Source organism: Eretmochelys imbricata, chromosome 9, assembly GCF_965152235.1.
Source record: "Eretmochelys imbricata isolate rEreImb1 chromosome 9, rEreImb1.hap1, whole genome shotgun sequence".
NCBI classification, from domain to species: Eukaryota; Metazoa; Chordata; order Testudines; family Cheloniidae; genus Eretmochelys; species Eretmochelys imbricata.
In genome coordinates this window covers 6,119,402-6,142,687 of record NC_135580.1, presented here as the reverse complement: position 1 = coordinate 6,142,687, position 23,286 = coordinate 6,119,402, and the positions used below count along the sequence as shown (strand labels likewise).

General features: G+C 44.5%; 1 protein-coding gene across 1 annotated transcript in view; it reads right to left on the bottom strand.

Moving 5' to 3' along the window:
* The window catches only part of PSMD1 (proteasome 26S subunit, non-ATPase 1), a 126,599-nt gene extending 103,575 nt beyond the window's left edge, over positions 1-23,024 (bottom strand). Inside the window, exons 1-13 of the mRNA XM_077825863.1 lie at positions 22,893-23,024; positions 19,228-19,271; positions 18,116-18,189; positions 17,684-17,853; positions 16,558-16,763; positions 15,153-15,296; positions 14,298-14,524; positions 12,108-12,168; positions 9,401-9,529; positions 8,223-8,311; positions 6,992-7,070; positions 5,103-5,276; positions 798-909 (exon numbers count right to left, since the gene is read on the bottom strand). Coding sequence (XP_077681989.1) covers positions 798-909; positions 5,103-5,276; positions 6,992-7,070; positions 8,223-8,311; positions 9,401-9,529; positions 12,108-12,168; positions 14,298-14,524; positions 15,153-15,296; positions 16,558-16,763; positions 17,684-17,853; positions 18,116-18,189; positions 19,228-19,271; positions 22,893-22,908 — 1,525 coding nt within the window. The 5' untranslated portion in view covers positions 22,909-23,024. The remainder of the gene's footprint in view (positions 1-797; positions 910-5,102; positions 5,277-6,991; positions 7,071-8,222; positions 8,312-9,400; positions 9,530-12,107; positions 12,169-14,297; positions 14,525-15,152; positions 15,297-16,557; positions 16,764-17,683; positions 17,854-18,115; positions 18,190-19,227; positions 19,272-22,892) is intronic.
* Positions 23,025-23,286: the final 262 nt, after the last annotated feature.

Genomic DNA, 23,286 nt, shown 5'->3' with positions numbered 1-23,286 from the left:
GCAGACCTGCTGCTCAGCATGGTGTTTGCTCACTCATGAAAGCTACAGGAAGGAAGGAAGGACACTTCTAAAGGAAAATTGCGAATGCATACCGATGATGTTTACACAGAGCCGCAATAGCAGAAGCCTCCAATAGACAGCAGTATAATAAAATCACTCCGTGGGAAATAAAGCTACTTAAAAGATAGATTGTTAATGCAGCAGTGTCTTCATTTTAATGACTCACTATGGAAGGTGTATTGGATTGTATGCCTGTATCATGTTACTAGACACCAGCCTATGAGCCCTGGAGTTAGTGCTATGCCCTCCCAGGTTCAATGTGTTTCTCATGCCAGTACACATGCAGACCATCTCATAAGCTCTTCTGTGAACCTGAACCAGTGCAGTAGTGGCCTTCATGAGCCCCTCCACTCAGCTTCTCTTAGCCAAAGGGGTCATCATGAGATCTGGCAGGAATGTGGGGTCAAAACAGGTTTAAAAAAAAGTGTGGTGGGAGAAGAGTTTCTTTGAGGCCCCATGAGTGAAATAAAGGACCCCCTAAAAAGAAGCATCAGCTCACTGAATCACAGTCCCTGCAATTCTTAGGCTAATCTTCTTATGGCAGCGGCTGTCTCTGGCTAGGTGTCTGTACAATCTCCAATACAATCAGGCCCACAGGTATTACTGCAACAAAATAAAAGCCCCTTGTAGGTCATGGAAAGGCCAGGGCAGAGTTGCACGGGACGCAAACGCAACGTGGAAATAGTCTATACTACCAGCAAGGTCTCAAATGGTTGTTTTAGAAGCAGCATCTTTACCTGTCACTGCATCGTCCTGGTAGAGGTTTGTTTTCAGCAAATCATACACATCCTGGCGTGCAGTCCCCATGGCAGCCAGACCCAGACCCAGGCTACCACCATGTCGGACAATCTGCAAAAAAGCACAACCATTTTCCTTACTGCTCAATGTATTACAATGGGAATGTGTCTACTTCAGCTGAAGAAGCCAGAGCTTTAAGCTGGAAACCATTAGTGTATGGCCCTACCCCCCAAAAACTCAAATGAACTGTTGCCCCCTAGTTACAAATCCCAATTTTACCTTTCCAGCCAGCCCCAGCCAATCGCTGTCTCTGATCAAGACAACAGCTATGTTCCCAAAGCCAGCCCATAGATCTGCTGAGTAAGGGGTGCTACAAGCCCACTAGAACAGATTTTCTGATGCTTTATTTTTAGCACTCTTCCCAAGGACTTATTTAAATAGAGCCACAATTCTACAGAGATAGGCAATGGGCAAAATGTGTTGCACCAATAGACCCTGAATGGAAATTTATACAGGTATTCTCTGAAGGCAAAAGGAGCAATATGATATAAAATAAAGCCCAAAATGGGCGTGATCTTTCCAGCTAGAATGATTCACAGACCTAGTGGGAAACTTAGGAGATACCCTCAAAGAACATAAGAATGGCCATACTGGGCAATACCAATGGTCTATCTAACCCAGTATCCTGTCTTCTAACAGTGGCCAATGCCAGATACTTCAAAGGGAATAAAAAGCACAGGGCAATTATCAAGTGACCCATCCTGTTGTCCAATCCCAGCATCTGGCAGTCAGAGGCTTTGGGACACCCAGAGCATGGGGTTTGATCCCTGACCATCTTGGCTAATAGCCATTGTTAGACCTATTCTCCACAAACTAATACAATTCTTTTCTGAACCCAGTTATGCTTTTGCCATTCACTACATCATGTGGAAATGAGTTCCACAGATTAACTGTATGCTGTGTGAAGAAGTATATCCCTTTGTTTGTTTTAAACTTGCTGCCTATTAATTTCATTCGGTGACCCTGGTCTTGTATTATGTGAAGGGGTAAGTAACACTTCCTTATTCACTTTCTCCACACCAGTCATGATTTTATAGACCTCTATCTTATCCCCCCACTTTAGTCATCTCTTTCCCAACCTGAACAGTCCCAATCTTTTAATCTCTCCTCATATGGAATTTGTTCCATATCCTAATAATTTCTGATGCCCTTCTCTGGACCTTTTCCAATTCTACTACATCTTTTTTGACATGGGGCGACCAGAACTGCACACAGTATGCAAGACATGGGTGAACCATGAATTTATATAGTGGCATTAGGATACTTTCTGTTTTATTATCTATCTTAAGAGAGAGAGAGGAAGGTGCTGGGCAAACATTAATTAGGAGGCTGTTCCAAACAGAAGGGTCAGTGTTGCAGAAGCCCAGGAGTGGTCAGGAGCAAACCTTTGCTGAAGCTCTGTTTACACAAGATAGTTTGGCAGCACAGGTTTCAGAGTAACAGCCGTGTTAGTCTGTATTCGCAAAAAGAAAAGGAGTACTTGTGGCACCTTAGAGACTAACCAATTTATTTGAGCATGAGCTTTCGTGAGCTACAGCTCACTTCATCGGATGCATACTGTGGAAACTGCAGGAGACATTATATACACAGAGACCATGAAACAATACCTCCTCCCACCCCACTGTCCTGCTGGTAATAGCTTATCTAAAGTGATCATCAGGTTGGGCCATTTCCAGCACAAATCCAGGTTTTCTCACCCTCCACCCCCCCACACAAATTCACTCTCCTGCTGGTGATAGCCCATCCAAAGTGACAATTCTTTACACAATGTGCATGATAATCAAGTTGGGCCATTTCCTGCACAAATCCAGGTTCTCTCACCCCCCTCCCAAAAACCACACACACAAACTCACTATCCTGCTGGTAATAGCTCATCCAAAGTGACCATTCTCCCTACAATGTGCATGATAATCAAGGTGGGCCATTTCCAGCACAAATCCAGGTTTTCTCACATCCCCCCCCACCCCCATACACACACAAACTCACTCTCCTGCTGGTAATAGCTCATCCAAACTGACCACTCTCCAAGTTTAAATCCAAGTTAAACCAGAACATCTGGGGGGTGGCGGGGGTAGGAAAAAACAAGAGGAAATAGGCTACCTTGCATAATGACTTAGCCACTCCCAGTCTCTATTTAAGCCTAAATTAATAGTATCCAATTTGCAAATGAATTCCAATTCAGCAGTTTCTCGCTGGAGTCTGGATTTGAAGTTTTTTTGTTTTAAGATAGCGACCTTCATGTCTGTGATTGCGTGACCAGAGAGATTGAAGTGTTCTCCGACTGGTTTATGAATGTTATAATTCTTGACATCTGATTTGTGTCCATTTATTCTTTTACGTAGAGCCTGTCCAGTTTGACCAATGTACATGGCAGAGGGGCATTGCTGGCACATGATGGCATATATCACATTGGTGGATGTGCAGGTGAACGAGCCTCTGATAGTGTGACTGATGTGATTAGGCCCTGTGATGGTGTCCCCTGAATAGATATGTGGGCACAATTGGCAACGGGCTTTGTTGCAAGGCTAAGTTCCTGGGTTAGTGGTTCTGTTGTGTGGTACTACAGGACAGGCCTAACAAAGAAAATAACAGAACGCCACTAGCCGTCACCTTCAGCCCCCAACTAAAACCCCTCCAACGCATTATTAAGGATCTACAACCTATCCTAAAGGATGACCCAACACTCTCACAAATCTTGGGAGACAGGCCAGTCCTTGCCTACAGACAGCCCCCCAACCTGAAGCAAATACTCACCAGCAACCACATACCACACAACAGAACCACTAACCCAGGAACTTATCCTTGCAACAAAGCCCGTTGCCAATTGTGCCCACATATCTATTCAGGGGACACCATCACAGGGCCTAATAACATCAGCCACACTATCAGAGGCTCGTTCACTTGCACATCCACCAATGTGATATATGCCATCATGTGCCAGCAATGCCCCTCTGCCATGTACATTGGTCAAACTGGACAGGCTCTACGTAAAAGAATAAATGGACACAAATCAGATGTCAAGAATTATAACATTCATAAACCAGTCGGAGAACACTTCAATCTCTCTGGTCACGCAATCACAGACATGAAGGTCGCTATCTTAAAACAAAAAAACTTCAAATCCAGACTCCAGCGAGAAACTGCTGAATTGGAATTCATTTGCAAATTGGATACTATTAATTTAGGCTTAAATAGAGACTGGGAGTGGCTAAGTCATTATGCAAGGTAGCCTATTTCCTCTTGTTTTTTCCTACCCCCGCCACCCCCCAGATGTTCTGGTTTAACTTGGATTTAAACTTGGAGAGTGGTCAGTTTGGATGAGCTATTACCAGCAGGAGAGTGAGTTTGTGTGTGTATGGGGGTGGGGGGGGATGTGAGAAAACCTGGATTTGTGCTGGAAATGGCCCACCTTGATTATCATGCACATTGTAGGGAGAATGGTCACTTTGGATGAGCTATTACCAGCAGGATAGTGAGTTTGTGTGTGTGGTTTTTGGGAGGGGGGTGAGAGAACCTGGATTTGTGCAGGAAATGGCCCAACTTGATTATCATGCACATTGTGTAAAGAATTGTCACTTTGGATGGGCTATCACCAGCAGGAGAGTGAATTTGTGTGGGGGGGTGGAGGGTGAGAAAACCTGGATTTGTGCTGGAAATGGCCCAACCTGATGATCACTTTAGATAAGCTATTACCAGCAGGACAGTGGGGTGGGAGGAGATATTGTTTCATATTCTCTGTGTATATATAAAGTCTGCTGCAGTTTCCACGGTATGCATCCGATGAAGTGAGCTGTAGCTCACGAAAGCTCATGCTCAAATAAATTGGTTAGTCTCTAAGGTGCCACAAGTACTCCTTTTCTTTTTGGCAGCACAGTTGCTTCAGCAATTTATTCCTTTGGTAGGTAATTGGAGCCAAGAACACAGCATAATACAGTAAGTCAACTGTAAAACAAAGGAGGGATGGGTATAAAGTCATGCTGTAGATGACATTTATTTTGAAACAAGTATACAGGTCCATCCTAAAATCCCACTTGTATTACTAACAAGAAGGGCATTAAGGCTATTTGCTGTAGCCATTGTCTTAGTCATGCCCTTCTCCTGTTATCAGGCTGTTTATGATCATCAGTTGTTGTATCATATCTGTTTTAAAGCATAAGCGCTCAAAGGCCTGGTTTGTGTGAAGCACCTAGCGCACTGTTGGGTACAAGAACACAACTAGGTTCATTGTTAAATCTAGTACGCACATCATTGCTGGCATTCTTCAACTGGTTCAGCAGATAGTCAATGATGTCGCCACCGTGATTAGCATGAATCAGACCCAATGCATAGAGACCTCCGCCCTCCTGATAGGCCGAGCCCGGAGAGGTGTCTTTGGGTAAATACGTTGCCATTAATTGTAGAGCTTCCTTCTCATGACCCTGCAAGTTCATTGCCCAAAGGGGTTGGGGAAAGGGGGAAAATAAGAGGAGAAAGAAAACAGTGCTTAAAATATTGTAACAATGTCTTCATAATTAAACACTTAGTAGGAAACATCTGCTTTAGCCACCAATTTCCATGCTGTGATCTAACACAACCCCAGCATGTTCAATCTTTTAATGCTGTGTTCTCTGCACTTTTGAGCTACTTATTCACACAGAGGCATGTGACTACACTCTGGTCACATGATTGCTATCCAAAGCCAATGCAAACAACTTTGGCCCAGGAACCATATTTGGCCAAATAATCAGGATGCTTTAATTAAAGGTTCTAGCCCCACAAAGCAATTACAATGGTTTCCCACTATTTTAGATTGGCTTTAACCCTCCTTTCCCACCACTGAATCGGCAAGGTCAGCCACCATCAATGCTCCTCCAGAACATATCATCGTACGAAGCTCAGTAACATCATGAAGCCACAAAATAAAGTGATAAAACCACAGACATTTAATTTAGGTAAGTGGAAGCCACCATCCAACTGATGCAAAGGAGGGCAGAAGAGTGGTCTCTCTTACTGTACAGTAGCAAAAAGAGACCCCTCCATTTTAATTAAGCTGGACAAATATTTGTCTAGATCACAGCTTCACTGCACATATTCAAGGCTAGATGTGACCTATCAGAAATGGATTAGAGAATTAAATCCACTTCACAGGTTTAGTATTCACAGGTCCCTTCCATCCAAATGGTCTTTGTAAATTCTTTAAATCATCTGTTCATTCACTTTATTCTTCTTCTGTGCACTTAGATTTTGGTAAGTCAGTTGAAGGTTCTTCCCTTTAAGCCATATTTCTCCAACACTCTTCTGACCACAATTACACTACACGCCCTTGATGAGCCCAGTGCATGTTCTGCTATATGCATGTGTACTTTCATAAAAAAAATAACTGGAAATCAGCTGAGTCTTCGCACATCTCTATGATTAAGAAGCTGCCACGTGTATTTGATGTTTCTTAAAAATTAGATGTCCAGTTTATGATATTTGGAGATGCCTGTTAAAACATTCTGCCCTGTCCACAGCACAAGTTTTAACTGTGGTTTTGTAACCAGCTAGAGGCCAAATCACCTAGATTGGTTATAGGTTACACTGTGCAGTTTGTGTCTACACAGCAACTGTTCTGCCATCAGAGACACGTTTGCATGTCCACAGGCTCCCTAGCTATGTTTGTACCAGTAAATCTGGGGAAAGTCTAGGCAGCTCTTCTATGGTGTGGTGCCTCCGTAAGAATCAAGTGCCTGGAGAACATACACAAAAGGTATGCACATGGGACAATGCACTCCGAGATGACCTAAGGTTCAGCCAAACCGATTACACCAACATGCTTAAAGTGTCTGGGTTGCACTGCAAATAAAAAAAGGACCAAGCCGTTCACAGAAGGACAGCCAGGGGCCAGCCAAGGGCTCTGGCGTGGGTCAGGCACCATTAGCTGCTTTGGTTCCAGCCAAGTTATAATCGGGCCATGCAAGGAGACAAATCACATTTAAATCAACCTTATCAGTGACTGGTTACAAACTTGGTTATGAGTTGGAGCATGACCAGGACCTTAGTGTATAACCCAGAATCCCCACTCCATTCCAAAACAAAAAAACAAACAAACAGTCTCAGCATTGGCATGGCAAGAGTTTACATTTAGGCACACAGGAATGAAGGCAGCATTTACCTTATGTATGACACCCAGGCTGGCAGTAGCAGTAAACTTAGCCCAATTAGTGGCTCTGGCCAGCCACTCCAAATTATCTCTGGAAGGAGGAAAGTCAGGGGTTAAATATAGTTTCTATAACACCCAACGACATATTTCATCAGGAAAAACTGCTGTCAAAACCGGCACCTGTTGGAGACGGGAGGGGCTGTTTCCATGCTTCACTGCCTAGAGCTGCCCTGATTTCTGGCTGGTCCCAGCTCAGCCGCTGAACATTGGAAATCACCGTCCTGAACAGCAGCATTAAGTGACAATACAGAACTACATAAATCTACTACTTCAACATATTCAAAGACCTGGCTGCAGGCTGAGCAGTCCTTCCAGAGAGCTGGACATTGCTCATCATGCAGCCCATCAGCACTGTTCCCAGCTCAGCTGCAGGGATTTGATCAGTCATTTTCTTTCTTCACCTCCCGCAGTGGGTTCAGTCCCCACCTTTGACCTCTTGAGTGTCACTAGCTCATCAGCAAGCCAGCTTCTATTCACAGGAAAACAGGAACTGCCAGACTAGATTAAACTAGTGTCCATCTAGAGCAGAATTCCATCTCTGACAGAGGCCAGACCCAGATGCTTCAGAGATGTAAGAATTCCACAAACAGGCTGATGTGAGATAATCTGACCCTCACACTTGGTCTCATCTTGATCTCCAATAGTCAGAGAGTGGTTTAAACCATAAAGCACAAGGTTTAATATCACTTTCAAAATTATATTTATGTATAGAAACTCTGGATAGTCTAGATATCCATGTAAATATCCAGTGCCTTTTTGAATCTTGCTAAATTCTTTGCCACAATGATTTTCTGTGGCAGTAAGTTCCACAGTCTAATTACATGAAGTGGGAAAGATATTTCCTTCTATTGGTTTTGAATTTCCCACCTTTTAAATTCATTGAATGTCCCCTTGCTCTTGCATTATGAGACAGGAGATCAGAAGCTCCCAATCTTCCTTCTTTAGACCTTTCGTTATCTCATACACTTATCACCTCTCTGCTTATCCATCTCCTTTCTAAGGGAAACAATTTTAACCTTTTCACACTCTTCATCTGACAGCTTTTCCAAGCCCCTGATCATTATCATCACTTTGCTGATCTTCCTCTAGTTCTGCAATGTCTTTTCGGAGACACGGTGAACCATACTGAACATAGTATTCTAGCTCTCTGAATGCTAACTGGACTTCTTTGCAATGTATTTACCGAAGGAACTGGTCACTGGTTGTCCCACAGTGCATAAAGGAGTTTGCTATAACCGTTGCTGTGTGGCATACAGAGTTCCGCACTGCATCCTGGAAGAGCAAAATAGGCAAGTATCAATCACCAAGATGCAAGAAACAGACACCAGGTTGCAGCAAAGAAGATTCACAACTAAGACGCAAAGTTCTGCTCACTCTGCACTTGTACTAGAAAAATAAGTCACAATTAAAGTTGTATTAACTAACCCCAACCTAACCATGATCTTTTTCCTGATGGGGATGTATTGCTTGTTAATACATACCTATCTAATCTCAACCCAATTCGTCTAGTGCAGACAAGTCCTTTCTGTAAACTTCTGGAACGAAGCAACAGCACAAAAGGAGAAGAGAACCCTCTTAAATAGCCAGGAACTCCAGGAACCTACTGCTACACCGTAGGTGCTGCTGACAGCAATTTCAAGCCCTTCCTAGAAGGTTACGCTGAATCACTACCCAAAAGAGTTTTATGCATTTCCAGTGCATTTAAAATGGAACCTCCCAATAGATGTGTTCCTGCTTACAGCAACAGTTTCACACCACCTCCTGCTGAGGACAGAGGTTACATTTCAGATTCAAATAATCTCTCTGTTGTGATTTACAATAATCACTTGGTTTAAAGGACAGAAGGGACAAAGCTTGCCATGAGCCCATGGGCTGCACCTACTGTGTGTGTGTGTGTGTGAAAAAATTTATGTGCACTCTCTCTCTCTGTCATTAGTATCTTCCCTAGTGGAATAGAAATTACGCGAGTTCCCCAATACATTCAGTTTATTCCCTGCATTAAAGTACTGTAATTGAGCAGCTTTATGTTCAACCCACAGATACAGCGAAAGGTGCCTACAAGCCACACCTCAAGATTCCCTGGTCCACACTCCGGGGGCTGATCGGTTTGGGCCAGACGGTGGGAACAAGCAGCCTCCTTTAGCCTTGGAGTTTCAAGTTTTAAAACCAATGTGGTCTGATCAATATACTAAATTAAATCCTTGGAAAGAGAGAGACAGAATAAACAGACTCCTCCAAGAGACATACAGGTCTTGCTAAAGCCTACTGCTTCAAGGAGGAGACTACGTTCAGTAATGAAACACAGTCACCAGAAAATCTGTGATGATTCCAGAAAGAAAAAGACAATCCAAGGTCTCTTACCTTTGTGTTTTTGAGAATCATCAGGTCTGTATTGTTGTTTCGTATTAAAAACTGCAGGTGTAACTCAATAGCCATTTCACCACTTAAAATTTTAATCATTTTTGAAATCTGGTCCTTAGGCTCTGGGTTCTTCACACACGAACAACAAAGACAAAAAAAACAGGTCATCAGAATCCCTGCATTCCCCCAGGATCAAGCTCTGCGAAAACACTGGCCCAGGAGAGAGCTAATAGATGGGCATATTTAACAGTTCACGCCCCGTCACGCGCTTCAGAGACCAGCACCTCTGGGAAGGGCATTATTTTTTCCCACAGTGCATATAACCCAGCTCCCAGAAACATTAATGGGAGTGCCTCTATGTAGGGGACAGACCCCCTAAGATTAAATGCAGCCACTGAACTGAATGGAAGGTATTGCGAGAAGACTGCTACCAAATGCCAAAAAGGTTCAACATGCTGCTTTGTTTGGTCTCTCATACCTTCAACAGATGAGAAAAGACTCTCCCCCAAGAGACAGTCACCTATATTCACATTGTGCTTATACCTCCTTGGATATTATACTGGGGAAGGACTCAAAGCAGCAACACTTTGGGCATCACAGGCTGCGCCTCATGATGTGGGCTAGAACTGCTCCGAACACACCTTAATTCAATGCGGAAGGTCAATGGAAACAGATGTGCTAAAGCCACCCTGCTCTGATTTACAATGGCTGGGGAGGGAGAACCCAGTGTTATGACTTTTGAAACAATTTACCATTCACGGCTGTATTTCCACTGCCTGTGTGTTTCCAGTGCTCTGCCAGAATAACCCGTCCCCACAGCCCTAGGTAACTTCTGCAGGGTAAGTCTCTGCTTGGTGCTCTGTCGCAGAGGGTGGAAAGTACATCAGGTCTCTTTGTAGCAGCTTTATGCTAAAGAGACCCACCAAGTACAGCTAGGTTAGCCCTTCAACTAATCTCCTCAATTATTTCTTTTCTGATCTGGGGCAGATTAAACTCAGGAATGCTTCAGGCCACAAAGACTGCTTATGCATGCTTTCCCCTTGTCACACCCAGTGGTGTTCAGGTAACAGAAACTAATTCAAGACACCCTGCCCCGGAGTGCACTGCTCACAGGCTCTTGACAAGGTAAGGACTTCCACCCTGTTGTTTCTTTGCCTGAACCTAGTTTCAGCAAATACCTCAACTTACATCTACAAGACAATCTCAAAGATTCCCATGACTAGTCCACGTGTGCATTACCTTTGAGTAGCATTTTATTTATTTCCTTTCACCAGCCCCAGAAGATATACAGCAGGCTACTACATTTGCTGCTTAGGGTGTACGCATATTTACTTCGAACGTACTTGAGAGAGAGCAAGCTTTACACAACAGAAAATCTAATGAGCAAAAGCCAAGTAGAGCAGCAAAAGCACAATGTGCACTATTCCCAAGCAGGGATCAGAACTCAAGCACCAAGCTCTGTCCTCCACTGTGGGCTGTAAGCACTGCAGAGGCAAAGGGTACAGCCCCCAGGGAACATGAGCGCCTTGTATTACTCTAGCAACTCCTTCTGGCGTTCCAGAAGCAATGTCCAAGCTCTCTCAGTCAGGAAAATTGTTACTGAACAACTTGTGGGGCAGTGAGCCAATTCACCAGGCAGTACATCAGAATGAAGTGCCCAACAGCAGCAGAATTTCAGTGCTTTTCTTTGGGGAGGAGTTAATTTCCTCAGTACTAATACAGTCCTAATCAAACAGATAAACCAGGTCCTTCTACCTGGCCCCTTCTCCTGACCCAGAGTCCCCTGCAGAAGCCTACCTGCTTCCTACAGTTTTCTCTCTCTCAGCTGCTTACTGACCTTTTATCTTCAGACTATCATCTGACCCCTAGCTTCAAACCTATCACTTAGGATAGGGTTGGGCAAATTTTTTGGCCTGAGGGCCACATCTGGGTATGGAAATTGGATGGTGGGCCATGAATGCTCACAAAATTGGGGATTGGGGTGCGGGAGGGTGTGAGGGCTCCGGCTGGGGCATCCAGACTGGGGCAGGGAGTTGGAGTGCAGGTGGCGGAGTGAGGGCTCCAGCTGGGGGGTGGGCTCTGGGGTGCAGGAAGGTGGGACCGAGGGGTTCGGAGGGCAGGAGGGGGATCAGGGCTGGGGCAAGGTGTTGGGGCATGGGAAGGAGTCGGGGTGCAGGCTCCGGGCAACGTTTACTTCAACCAGCTCCCGGAAGCAGCCCTTCCCGGAAGCATGTCCCACCTCTGGCTCCTACACAGAGGCGCGGCCAGGCGGCTCTGCGAGCTGCCCTGTTTGCAGGCGCTGTCCCTGCATCTCCCATTGGCCCTGTTTGTTAGCCAATAGCAGCTGCAGGGGCGACACTTGGGGCAGGGGCAGTGTGCAGAGCCCCCTGGCTGCTCCTATGCATAGGAGCCGAAGCGGGGACATGCCACTGCTTCCCAGGAACCGCGTGAAGCAAGCCCCCAACCCTGCTTCCTGGCAGGAGCTCAAGGGCCGGATTAAAACGTCTGACGGGCCGGATGCGGCCCTCGGGCCGTAGTTTGCCCACCTCTGACTTAGGAGGAAGCTAATTTAGTCACAGATAGGGGTACGCCCAACTCCCTTAGAGGATCATCCCACCTTGTGACAGGGAAGAAGAGGAAGGGATCTAAGCAAAACGTGTATGGAGAGCTGAACACAGCACATTTGATTTCACAGAGTGGCACTCACAGATTCTGCAGACTTCGCAGCACAAGTGCTACTTGGCTTCTCTTCTGTTTCCATAGTGTCACTGAAATGAAACAAAAAATACAACCCAGTTCACATCTCATGACTGCCACATGCTCTGGCAACAGCTGCATGTGGCGCCCTGTCACAGGAGACTGGGGTGTGAAGGTAAGCTCCGGGGATAAGAGACCTTGGGCACGGCCCAGGGCTGACACACACAGGTATAGCAGCCCCCTCTGCAATCTGAGTTAGAAGGGAGTTAGGGATAAAAGACTGAGAGAATCCTGGCCCCCACGGTGGCTGCAAAGTGCAGCGACTAGAGAAGCTTGTATGGACTGAGAGGCAGGGGAGACATGAGGGAAAGCCACTGGTGGAAATGTGTTTGGGAGCGAGACATAGCAAGGGAATTACCTCCATCCTCAAAAGCCATGGGGCCACCACTGTCAGTAAGGATGGACGTAGCGACGAATGGGAAAGCAATCCAAGTCATTAAGCTGGCACTGATGCAAGGCCCTGACAGACTTGCGTAGTGGATGGAAACGTTCCATTTATCGCTATAGCCGAATATACTGTACAGACTCCCTCTGCCTGACATTGTAAAATAAACACAGGCAGTTTTCCAGTCTCTCCTGGGGAGTGCCATGCCAGCCAGAACACTTCAGGCATCATCCATCTCTCTCACCGACACGACTGGATGGGCAGTATAAGCAAGTTGGAGGGGATAATTATTTCACATCTCATCCAAGCAACAGCACCTACAGAAGCATAAGGCTCTGCCAATGCTACAACAAGATGTGGGGAGAGGAATCTGTCCAGGTTTCTCCGAATGATCAAAAAGTGCATTTCCAGTGCTCAAGGGAAAGGGCTGCTGCCTGCTGACCCCTACAATGCAATCTTCAGAGGCAGTGCTCAAAGAGGACTAACTGAGGTCAGACGTTGCACAGGCTGATTTATAAATTGCTTTGTGGGTACATATTCCCCCTTACTGTAGGGCATCACAACAGGGGAACATCTACCTGCTACATACGCACTCTTGACTGAAGAAACAAAGGTGTTTGGAACCAGTTTCCTACATTTCCATAGGCCCTTGTGTTTTGGTACGCTTGGTTTGGACTACAGTCCCCATTAAATGCTATTTAATTAGATGTGGGTGCTTGTCTGGCAGCTCCAGAGGCTAAAGAACAGGCACAGCAAGAACAGCAGCGCTACAAGCTTCCCCCACAAGGCTGTATCCACATGCCTCCATCTTAACCTAGAGAGGTCCACCTCTAGGAACGAGAGGGTAGTTCATTCTTTGTGCCACGTGGACTACTTGTGAGGGACCAAAGAGGAGATGAAATGTGGCGACCAATTAGCACCAATTCTGGGCGTGCCTTGTATAATGTGGATATCTGGCCACTAAGATCGTGTGATACAGATTGCTGAACAATCCCCAGACGGTCGTAATCTTCTTGTAACAGAGATCTAGGCTGAATTTGAACTAGTGAGCTTTGTACAAGAGGTGAAAGGCTTTGTATCATATTAGTAATAATAAGGCCCTTCATTTCTGGTTTTTACTGAAAATTTCCCAGGTTTTACAAAAGTTATTATTCAGTTTTGACCAATTTTCACCCAAACTGTAGACCACCGAAGTACATGAAAATACTGATTATGCTAAGAAAATCCAATATAGCACATTAGGTAAGATGTTTTTATGTCAATAAATAATTAGTTTAAGTGTAATTAAATTCTCTCTGTTAAAGTACCTCTGGGCTCCAATAGGTTCAGGTACCATCTAATAGCGCTACATATTATGCAACTAAACACTGTTCATGAAATAAACTACCACAGCATTAAACTGCTTTTACTTTCAATACTCTTGGCTTTTCTCTGTTGCTTTTTTCTGTTCTCCCATCCCTCAGTATTAACCCTGATATTTACCCAGAAAACCGTCTCATCAATTTGTTTTCAGCAATTTTCACCTTTTAAAAATTTTGTAATAAATGCCACAAAATCCCCAGGAAATTGTAAACAAAAGAAAAACTGAAAACTAAGGGACTTACATATTACTATTCCCTGGGCCATACATTTCCCAAAGTCTAAGAATACTGATGCATGCTCTTCCAACATTCCTGCGTAATTTAATTTACTAAAATACAATTGTATTCTAACCGAACATGACAATTATATTTCTACACAAGCCAACATCCCCACCTGTCTTTCTCAGGTCCAGGGACAGTCCCAGTGTTGGTTGATCCAGGCACAGAGGCAATAGGGGTGCCAACAGTGTGAAGATTCTGGATCACAGAAGACAAGAACTGCTGGCTGGCACTTTCATACAGATCAAAGCAGATCTGATAAGCCATGAGAAGATTGTCTTCCTTCACCAGCTTTTCCAAGATGTCACTTACAGCCTGGGGGTCATCCAGGAAAATCAGGCACTGAAAAAAATAAAATGAAGATAAATCCACCAGGTAGAAAACACTGCAAGAGGAAAGAACAGGCATCAATTCCCCATACTAATTTCTGTACTGTTTCCCTGGGACAGATGTCTCCCCCACCCAGGGCAGATACTAATAATCTTACAACAGTTATTGTAAGTACTTAATATTTTCCTTAGTCTCATTTTAAACACAATTACTGTCAGAGAACCTTCTTAAGAATTTTTTCCCCCCTATGTATAACAGCATCTTCTGAAGATGTATGGGCATAACCTACAGTACATCCACTTCATTACTTGAAATGATGGTGTAATCTCGTACTAATACTAGAACAAGACTGAAAGGTTTTACCAAATGAACATGTACCATTTTGCTAAAATGCTTGTTTTAGACCAAGCTTCGTTTCAAAAGAATGAGCATGACCGAGTATGAAATATCAGAGTCCATCTTTAATATTGACCTCCATTCGATACATATTTAGCATCCCCCGCCTCCCCCAGGAAACTGAATTTCATTTGTTTAACTAAATATGATCAAAGCCCATGTGGGAATTGAGATAGATACACCTAGAAGACAGTAATTTTTATTAAGCAAAGAGTTTATGAAGAGCAGAGCTACATAGCATTACCTGGCACACGTTGATAAAGTCTGGTTTCTCCAGGTTCATGTAGATTTTAACCAGAACTCGCAGCACTTTATTACGGAACTGCTTATTCTGCATCAGAGACATGCAGAGCTTTAAGCTGTAGGCTAGCATTCCAGGAACATCATTCTGAAATTGAAGGAAAAAACACAGTCCAGATTTTGTAACACGTTGTTAAAAATCAAGGTTAAGGAATAAAACCATTTACACATAATTTCTTTTATGCTTGACATCTGGTCTCTTATTTTTCTCTCTCGTAAAAACTCAAAGACCACATGCATACAAACGTGACCCAAAGAGAAGACCATTTATAACCAAAACAAGTATACACCACCACCAAGGAACAACACTCACGGAAAGACGCAAATTCACTCCAGATTAAAGCCTCAAACATAAGCACAAATGTACCTTGAGAGCTCAATACTTAAATTTTCTGTCCCACACACTTTTTCCTGACCATCAGATACTCAACCCAGGGAAATGCAGGTGTTCAACATAGAAAGGTTAACAAAATGGACCATCCAGTCAAAGAATTCCTCTTATACACATACTTCATGCAGGAGATTGAGAAGAGAAAGGTCTATTCAGTTCTGATATGTGTGAAAAAAACTTCTATATGAGAACTGAAAAGATCAGGACCATTTAGCTTAAGAGACGGAGATTAGTAAGATGGGACATGACAGAGGTATACAGAACAACAAATGGAATAGAGAAGGTAAGTTGGGCACTCCTAGCTACCTTCTCTCATATTTCAAAAACTAGGGTACATTCACTGAAATGGAAAGGCTACAAATTTAAAGTAGATAAAAGGAAATACTTTTTTTGAATAATGCATGATCAACCTATGTGTCCCACTCCTGCATGACAACATGGAGTTCAAGAGCTCTGCAAGATTCAAAAACGGATGGGCCATTTATGTGGATAATCAGAACGTCCACAGTTACAACAGGTAGGTTATACATAGCTTTAAACAAAGAGAGGGTCTTGCACTTCCTGGTGAACACCTTTTTGGGGGAAGAGGTGGTTTAATTATTGCCCACACACACTTCATTCCTCAGATTTGTTCACGAAAAAAGTTTCAAATTATTTTTTAAATTAAAACTTCACTAGAACTGAAATGTATCTATATGATGCTTATCCACCACAGTACATTAAGTGCCCCTTTAAATATTAAAAAGGGGCAACAGAGAAAATAAACAAGACATGACAAGGTAAAAATCATCATTCAAGTTGAATCACTGGGTTTCACCAAACACATTTTCCCAATGAGCGTCACTTTCTTATTTTGCCCCCAACAAAATCTGTAGTTTTACAGTCACTTGAACCTCCCTTTTCTTGATCCAAACCCTGAAGGGGAAAATTAAACCCTACATGTGAATACTCAACCTACCGATTCCAGTATGGTTTTCTCAAAGACATCCAGCCTGCGGGTCTCCAGTGCAATCCCAATGGCCTGCTTGTACTTGTGATCATCCAAACACCGCTGGAACATCTTGTTAACAATCCCTTCCAGCCTTTCGTCGACAGGTTTCTTCTCCACTTCGGCCAGTTCTGCATTCTCCACACACTGCTTGGTGTAGTGGTCAATACATTTTGCTGAGATGGAACGTAAAGAACAATCACCTTCAGTTTCCTAAACACACACAGCTTTAAAAGTAGTATAAGACAGTTGAAAATCTGACGACTAGGGTTTGGGGAGAAAAATAAGAACCCTCCAAGATGATGCATGTCTACATATACAGGCATTTAACATCACCTTTGCCTTGTCTAAATCCATTACATTAAAAAGAAAAGGAGTACTTGGGGCACCTTAGAGACTAACAAATTTATTTGAGCATAAGCTTTCGTGAGCTACAGCTCACTTCATCAGATGCATTCTAAGCACAAAAGCTTATGCTCAAATAAATTTGTTAGTCTCTAAGGTACCACAAGTACTCCTTTTCTTTTTGCGAATACAGACTAACACGGCTGTTACTCTGAAACCTGTCATTAAATTAAAGTTACTTGGCCCACTGCATGACCACAGTCTAGGGTTAAATTATCAAGTCATTTACATCCCACTATCAACCTACTTAATAGTTCCCTTAGTTACACATGGGAACACAAAGTAGCAAGAGACACTGAAATCACTTGGGTGGTCACTAGTGCTGTTTACTGGGGGAAGACTTATTTGCCCCAAAGTCTTGATTTCAGTGCTGAAGGCACATACATGTTTTACATGACTGTTTAAAATAGGAGATTCTGGGTGAGGGTACAACAGCAGGAGACTTCCCAGATGCACAGTATTTATTTGCATTATAACAGCACCTAGGTAAGCCGGTTCTTCAATCTAGACAAAATTATAAACAGTGAAAGTCAAGAAATACTAAGCTGGAAAAAGCAGCTGCAGCATCTGGTTAGCTAATTCTACACAGAGATCAGGGAATTTGGAGGACAGCAGTAAAGGCAAATGGGATCTCAAGTAATAGTAGTTTTACCAACTAGTGGGCTTTCTATTTAGAGCCACTGTCAATTACCAATGATAGTCTCCACATATTCTGAATTGTCATTGACATTGAAGAGATCGCCTGCTCCCAAGGCATAGTTCAGAGACTCCTCAAAGGCTCCCAGGTGATAAAACACTTTGGAAGCCACCAAGGCAGCAAACTGGCGACTCCGGAAGCCCTCATCTTCATAGAGAACTTCACTGAAAAGGTCAGAGAAAAGACAATCAGTTGAGCATGCAAAGCTCCTCCCAAAGGCATAGGCCAACTGAAATTTTCAACCTCACCAGCAACTTTGGGAGAATAGATTCTCAAACCAAATCCAGCTAAAATTAACACTTTTTGGAAAATGGGGAGATAACTGCTACATTAACCAGGATCAAGCAGCCAGAGGAAAGGCAAATGCATTACATTCCATGTTCTATTTGAGCACCCACCCTTCCAAAAATAGATTTCTTCTCTTACATTTTATCCACTGACTCAGAGATTTCTGCCCAAAAGTCATTGACAACAGCATTCAGTTTGTGAAGAGCGAACTCCTATGGAAAGTAATAGAAGTTTAACTGTTAAAGAGTTGCATTCATTCTATTTTTCTCCTCCTGACTGCATCCTACAATAAGATCTCACAGCCACCAACACCACGGCTTACAGAGCAATCCTCACAAACATAATTTATTCTTATGACTCCCCTGGGGGAAATGTAGGGTTCTTTATCCCCATTTTGTAGGTGGGGCTATGGAACCCTGATCTGCTTCCCCCCAACTTCACTGGGAGCAGCACTGGGCCAAACTGATTTATTTACTGAGATTCCTTAAAATGCTTGGAGTCTTCAGAACTGACTCACAGCTATCTTTGTCCCTGTTTTCTTGCAGGTTGGCTAAAGCAGCCTATTTTGGAAAACATATCCCATAGGGAATACAGGTCACCCTGATTACACCCTGTGAGCAAGGTGATGCGATCAACCTGCCAACTGCCTCTTTGTTCTGCTGATTTGGGTTGTTTGTTGGGTTCAGAGGGCCTCTGTTGCTTTTTAGTCTATATGCATATTTTATAAACTGTAAGGTCTCCATGGTTATTTTTTTCTCCCTCCACTAGGGTTACTAAACATTTTTAGAAGACTATATGGAGGTTAGATTATTTTGGTTTCTCCCTCTCCCAAATTATGTTAGAGACATGTGAAAGGAGATTAACTCTGACTCAAACAGTAAAATACAGAGTAAAAGAACATCCAAAGTGCAACCCCTGGACCATATACAGCCTACAAACTCCTGCCATCATCAGAGAGGCAGAGCCTCCAGAAACTAGAGATCCCAGCATGACCCATGTTGGAACCTGAAGACATCCTGGGCATTAAAAGAAGAGGTTGGTTGCAGTTAGCTGAATTTCACATGAATTGCCTGTGCATCTCAGGCTTCTGGCAATGAGTCCTTTTGACTGGATGCAGCTTGAATGCTACCTGTCCTTTTCTGGCTATTATGGTTGCTAGAATCTGCCTGTTTCTATTGTAAAAAAAACAGGTACAAAGTTTCAGCTTGTGGTTTGTTGCTCTCAGGTCTAATCAACATTTTCAAGCTTACCTTGAGCTGTGGCTCTTCTTCATCCAGAAGAGAAATAATTCCAGCTGCAAAACAAGAAGCTTGTTATCCGGGATGAACTTTTATGCATTGCAACAGAAAATGTAACTTAGTCCCAAAACAATATTGTGAAAAGAAAAGGCATGGTTCTAGCTTATGGTTTTAGTTATTAGGTAAAGACTTAAAGACTGTCTGCAAATGTAAAGCAAATGTATCCTTTAAAAAACAGCATATAAGTGTGTATAAGCTTCTTGATCAAAATACTAAATCACTATGACACTTGACAATGTATCCTTTATCATTGATGTATGCACTATACAGCCTGCCCATGCCCTTCCTGGCGGGGAGACCAGGTAGGGGAATGAATCTTATACAATCCTACTCCACATATAGGATTCTTGTAAATTTCAATACCTTATTGATTTACCAGAAATAGCAGCTAGGAAGCAAGCCTATGCTATCTCCCTCCAACTCCTACCAATTTTTTATTCTTAAAATAAACGGGTCATTCAAAACATGATCCTAATTGATTCTCCCCAAACAGAAATGGGATTTAGACTGAGAACTGAGCTTTTAACTATCAGGGACAGGAAATCATGATTGCAGACTAAAAGAATAACCATTAATTTTTTCCCTGAACTCTTTTTTTCTCTCCTGAAAAGTGTTCAGGCAACAAATACCTCAATAGCAAAAACCAGGTTCAATCATTATTTTTTTCCTTTCTTGCTGGCTTTGCCCAGGTCTCCCACATTCTAGAATCTTTACATTGGCTTCCCTTCTTCCAAATATTCAAACTTCTCGTTGACTTCAAAGCTCTCCCTAACTCTGCACCTGCCTCTCTCTCTGGCTTCCTCTCTTCCTATACTTCCTGATGAGCCCTATATTCTGCTAATTGCTAACCTCACCCTTTATCTCTTTCACCCACTCCAGACTTCAGATCTTTAATCATGCCTCTTCCATAGATCTGAAACAGGCTCCCAGTCACTGTACACCTAGCACACTGCTCACCACCCTCACTGCTTTCAAGAAAGCTATAACAACTCATCTATTCAGTTTTCAGCTATAACATCCAAACACCCATGTTTATTCTGGACAATAGCCTCATGTCTCTACACTATAACTTCCATGGAACAGTGATCTGTTACTGGTTTGGCACAGTCACTTGCATGCAGTGGACAATGATCGAACTATACAATTTAAAATAAATAAAGTTAAATAACTATTGCTATAAGACTAAGCCAGAAACTACACTGTTATTCTACAGGATCTTACCAACAGTATTATTCTTACTGTGCCAAGCCCAATTCAGATGCAAAGCACAAGTGCACTATTCATTTCAGTTTTCAGAGTAGCAGCCATGTTAGTCTGTATTCGCAAAAAGAAAAGGAGTACTTGTGGCACCTTAGAGACTAACCAATTTATTTGAGCATGAGCTTTCGTGAGTTACAGCTCACTTCATCGGATGCATACCGTGGAAACTGCAGAAGACATTATATACACACAGAGACCATGAAACAATACCTCCTCCCACCCCACTGTCCTGCTGGTAATAGCTTATCTAAAGTGATCATCAAGTTGGGCCATTTCCAGCACAAATCCAGGTTTTCTCACCCTCCGCCCCCCCCCCCCAAACTCACTCTCCTGCTGCTAATAGCCCATCCAAAGTGACCACTCTCTTCACAATGTGTATGATGTGTGTATGATTATCATACACATTGTGAAGAGAGTGGTCACTTTGGATGGGCTATTACCAGCAGGAGAGTGAGTTTGGGGGGGGGGGGGGCGGAGGGTGAGAAAACCTGGATTTGTGCTGGAAATGGCCCAACTTGATGATCACTTTAGATAAGCTATTACCAGCAGGACAGTGGGGTGGGAGGAGGTATTGTTTCATGGTCTCTGTGTGTATATAATGTCTTCTGCAGTTTCCAAGGTATGCATCCGATGAAGTGAGCTGTAGCTCACGAAAGCTCATGCTCAAATAAATTGGTTAGTCTCTAAGGTGCCACAAGTACTCCTTTTCTCCTTACAGTGTGTATGGTAACACTCATGTTTCATGTTCTCTATGTATATAAATCTCCCCACTGTATTGTCCACTGGATGCATCCGATGAAGTGAGCTGTAGCTCACGAAAGCTCATGCTCAAATAAATTGGTTAGTCTCTAAGGTGCCACAAGTACTCCTTTTCTCCTTACAGTGTGTATGGTAACACTCATGTTTCATGTTCTCTATGTATATAAATCTCCCCACTGTATTGTCCACTGGATGCATCCGATGAAGTGAGCTGTAGCTCACGAAAGCTTATGCTCATATAAATTTGTTAGTCTCTAAGGTGCCACAAGTCTTCCTGTTCTTTCTACCAATTCTGTGTTATTTAAGATTTTGACTAGTAGTAGTCAGGCCTGGATTTGCACCCCCTGAATAGGTAGGGTGGCCACTCACACATTCTCAGGATACCAAACACACCAGTACTTCGAGGAATGATGTGGGCCTGTCCGCACTGGCAGGACCTCACCCCCACTTGGCATGGCCTCCCACACCTGGTGTGAGCAAGGTCATGCCAGTGGGGGCAGAGCAGTGCTCTTTCTAAACCTGTGCCCGCCACGTGATACCAGACAAAGCCAGGTCTGATTTTGGCTCAGTACCAGATGGGAGAATATCATTAGAAAAGTAGGACCATGGTTTAAACCTGGACAAATGACTATGCCTATGACTAGGCATCCCTACTGCAATGCCAGAACTTCAGGATGGAATCCTGCTAACTCCACAGTGGAGTTCAGAGCACCAATGAAAGTGGATCTTTCCCCCAAGCGCGGCAGCTGACACGCAACAGTAGATGTCAAGGACTAAACACATTTTGTGATTCCTGTAACTAGTCCCTAAAATGTCTATCACTCAGGCAGTGAGTCACGTTAACTACAGGAAGTTAAAAGAAAAAGCACAAAATCAAATCAAGTTACTAAACTGTTTAGACAAATAAATGTGTCTTGAGATGAATATTGCTAAACCTGGAGTTGATCTGATGAGCCAGAGAGCAAGATCCAAAGAGGGTAACCTCCTCTGAAGGTGCCCAGCTGGCAAGTCAGAGCCTTGAAACTCAGTTCCTAGCACTCAATGCTTCCCATGCTGATCTTCACGGCTGTGACAAAGTGAAGGGAAAGAGCTGCCTCCCAGAAAAAAACCAACACGTTTCCCTTCTACAGCCAGGCTGCTCTGAGAGCTTAAAGCCCTTTGGGAACATCAGCCAAGCCCCTGCAGATCGCTGAAAGAAATCAGGGCGGTCTCTGCTCTCTATGGGGAAACGGAGGCACGTACATCAGGGCGATCTCCGTCCTAGACGGGGAAACGGAGGCGGGAAGTGACCTGTCCCACGCAGGGAGGGGGCAGAGACAGGAATGGAACCCAGGAGTCCGAGTTTGCCTGGCCAGCCTCCCCCCCACACCTCACACACGGCCGCCGTGGGGGGGGGGGGGAGCCCAGTGGGGAGGCAGCGGCGGTGACACGTCGATGCCCCCACGGTGGAGAGCCGGGTGTCCCCGCCGGGGGCGCCCCCTGGAGAGGAGGGATGGGTCCCCAGAGGCCGGCGCGGCGGCTCCGGCTGTGCCCAGGCACCGGCCCTGACTCAGCTAAATCCCGGGCGGGCGGGCGGGGGACCCCGGCCCAGCGCTCACCGGCCGAGGTGATCATGCTGCCGCTTGGCCTGGCCCGGCCCGGGCTGCTCGCTGCTCCGCGGTAGGGGCTGGGGCTCGGGGGCCGCCGATGCCGGTGCTCCGGTCCGTGCCGTGACCAGCACTGCCGCCGCCGTCTCCTCCTTCCGGCCCGGAAGTGTCGTCAAAGGACCCCATAGGCCCCCGGCCAGGGGGCTGCCCTCGCAGCTGCCAGATCACAAAGCACCGGCGGCGCCGTCAGGAAAATGCGGGGCTCAGCCCGGGAGCGCGGGGAGAAGGGGCATGGGCCGAGTCGGCCCCCGGCCTCCGGGCATGAGCCCGGTAAAAGTGACAGGCAGGAGCAGGACGACTCCTCCCTCCCTGCGCGGCGTGGGCTGCTGCAGGGGAGCATGGGGCA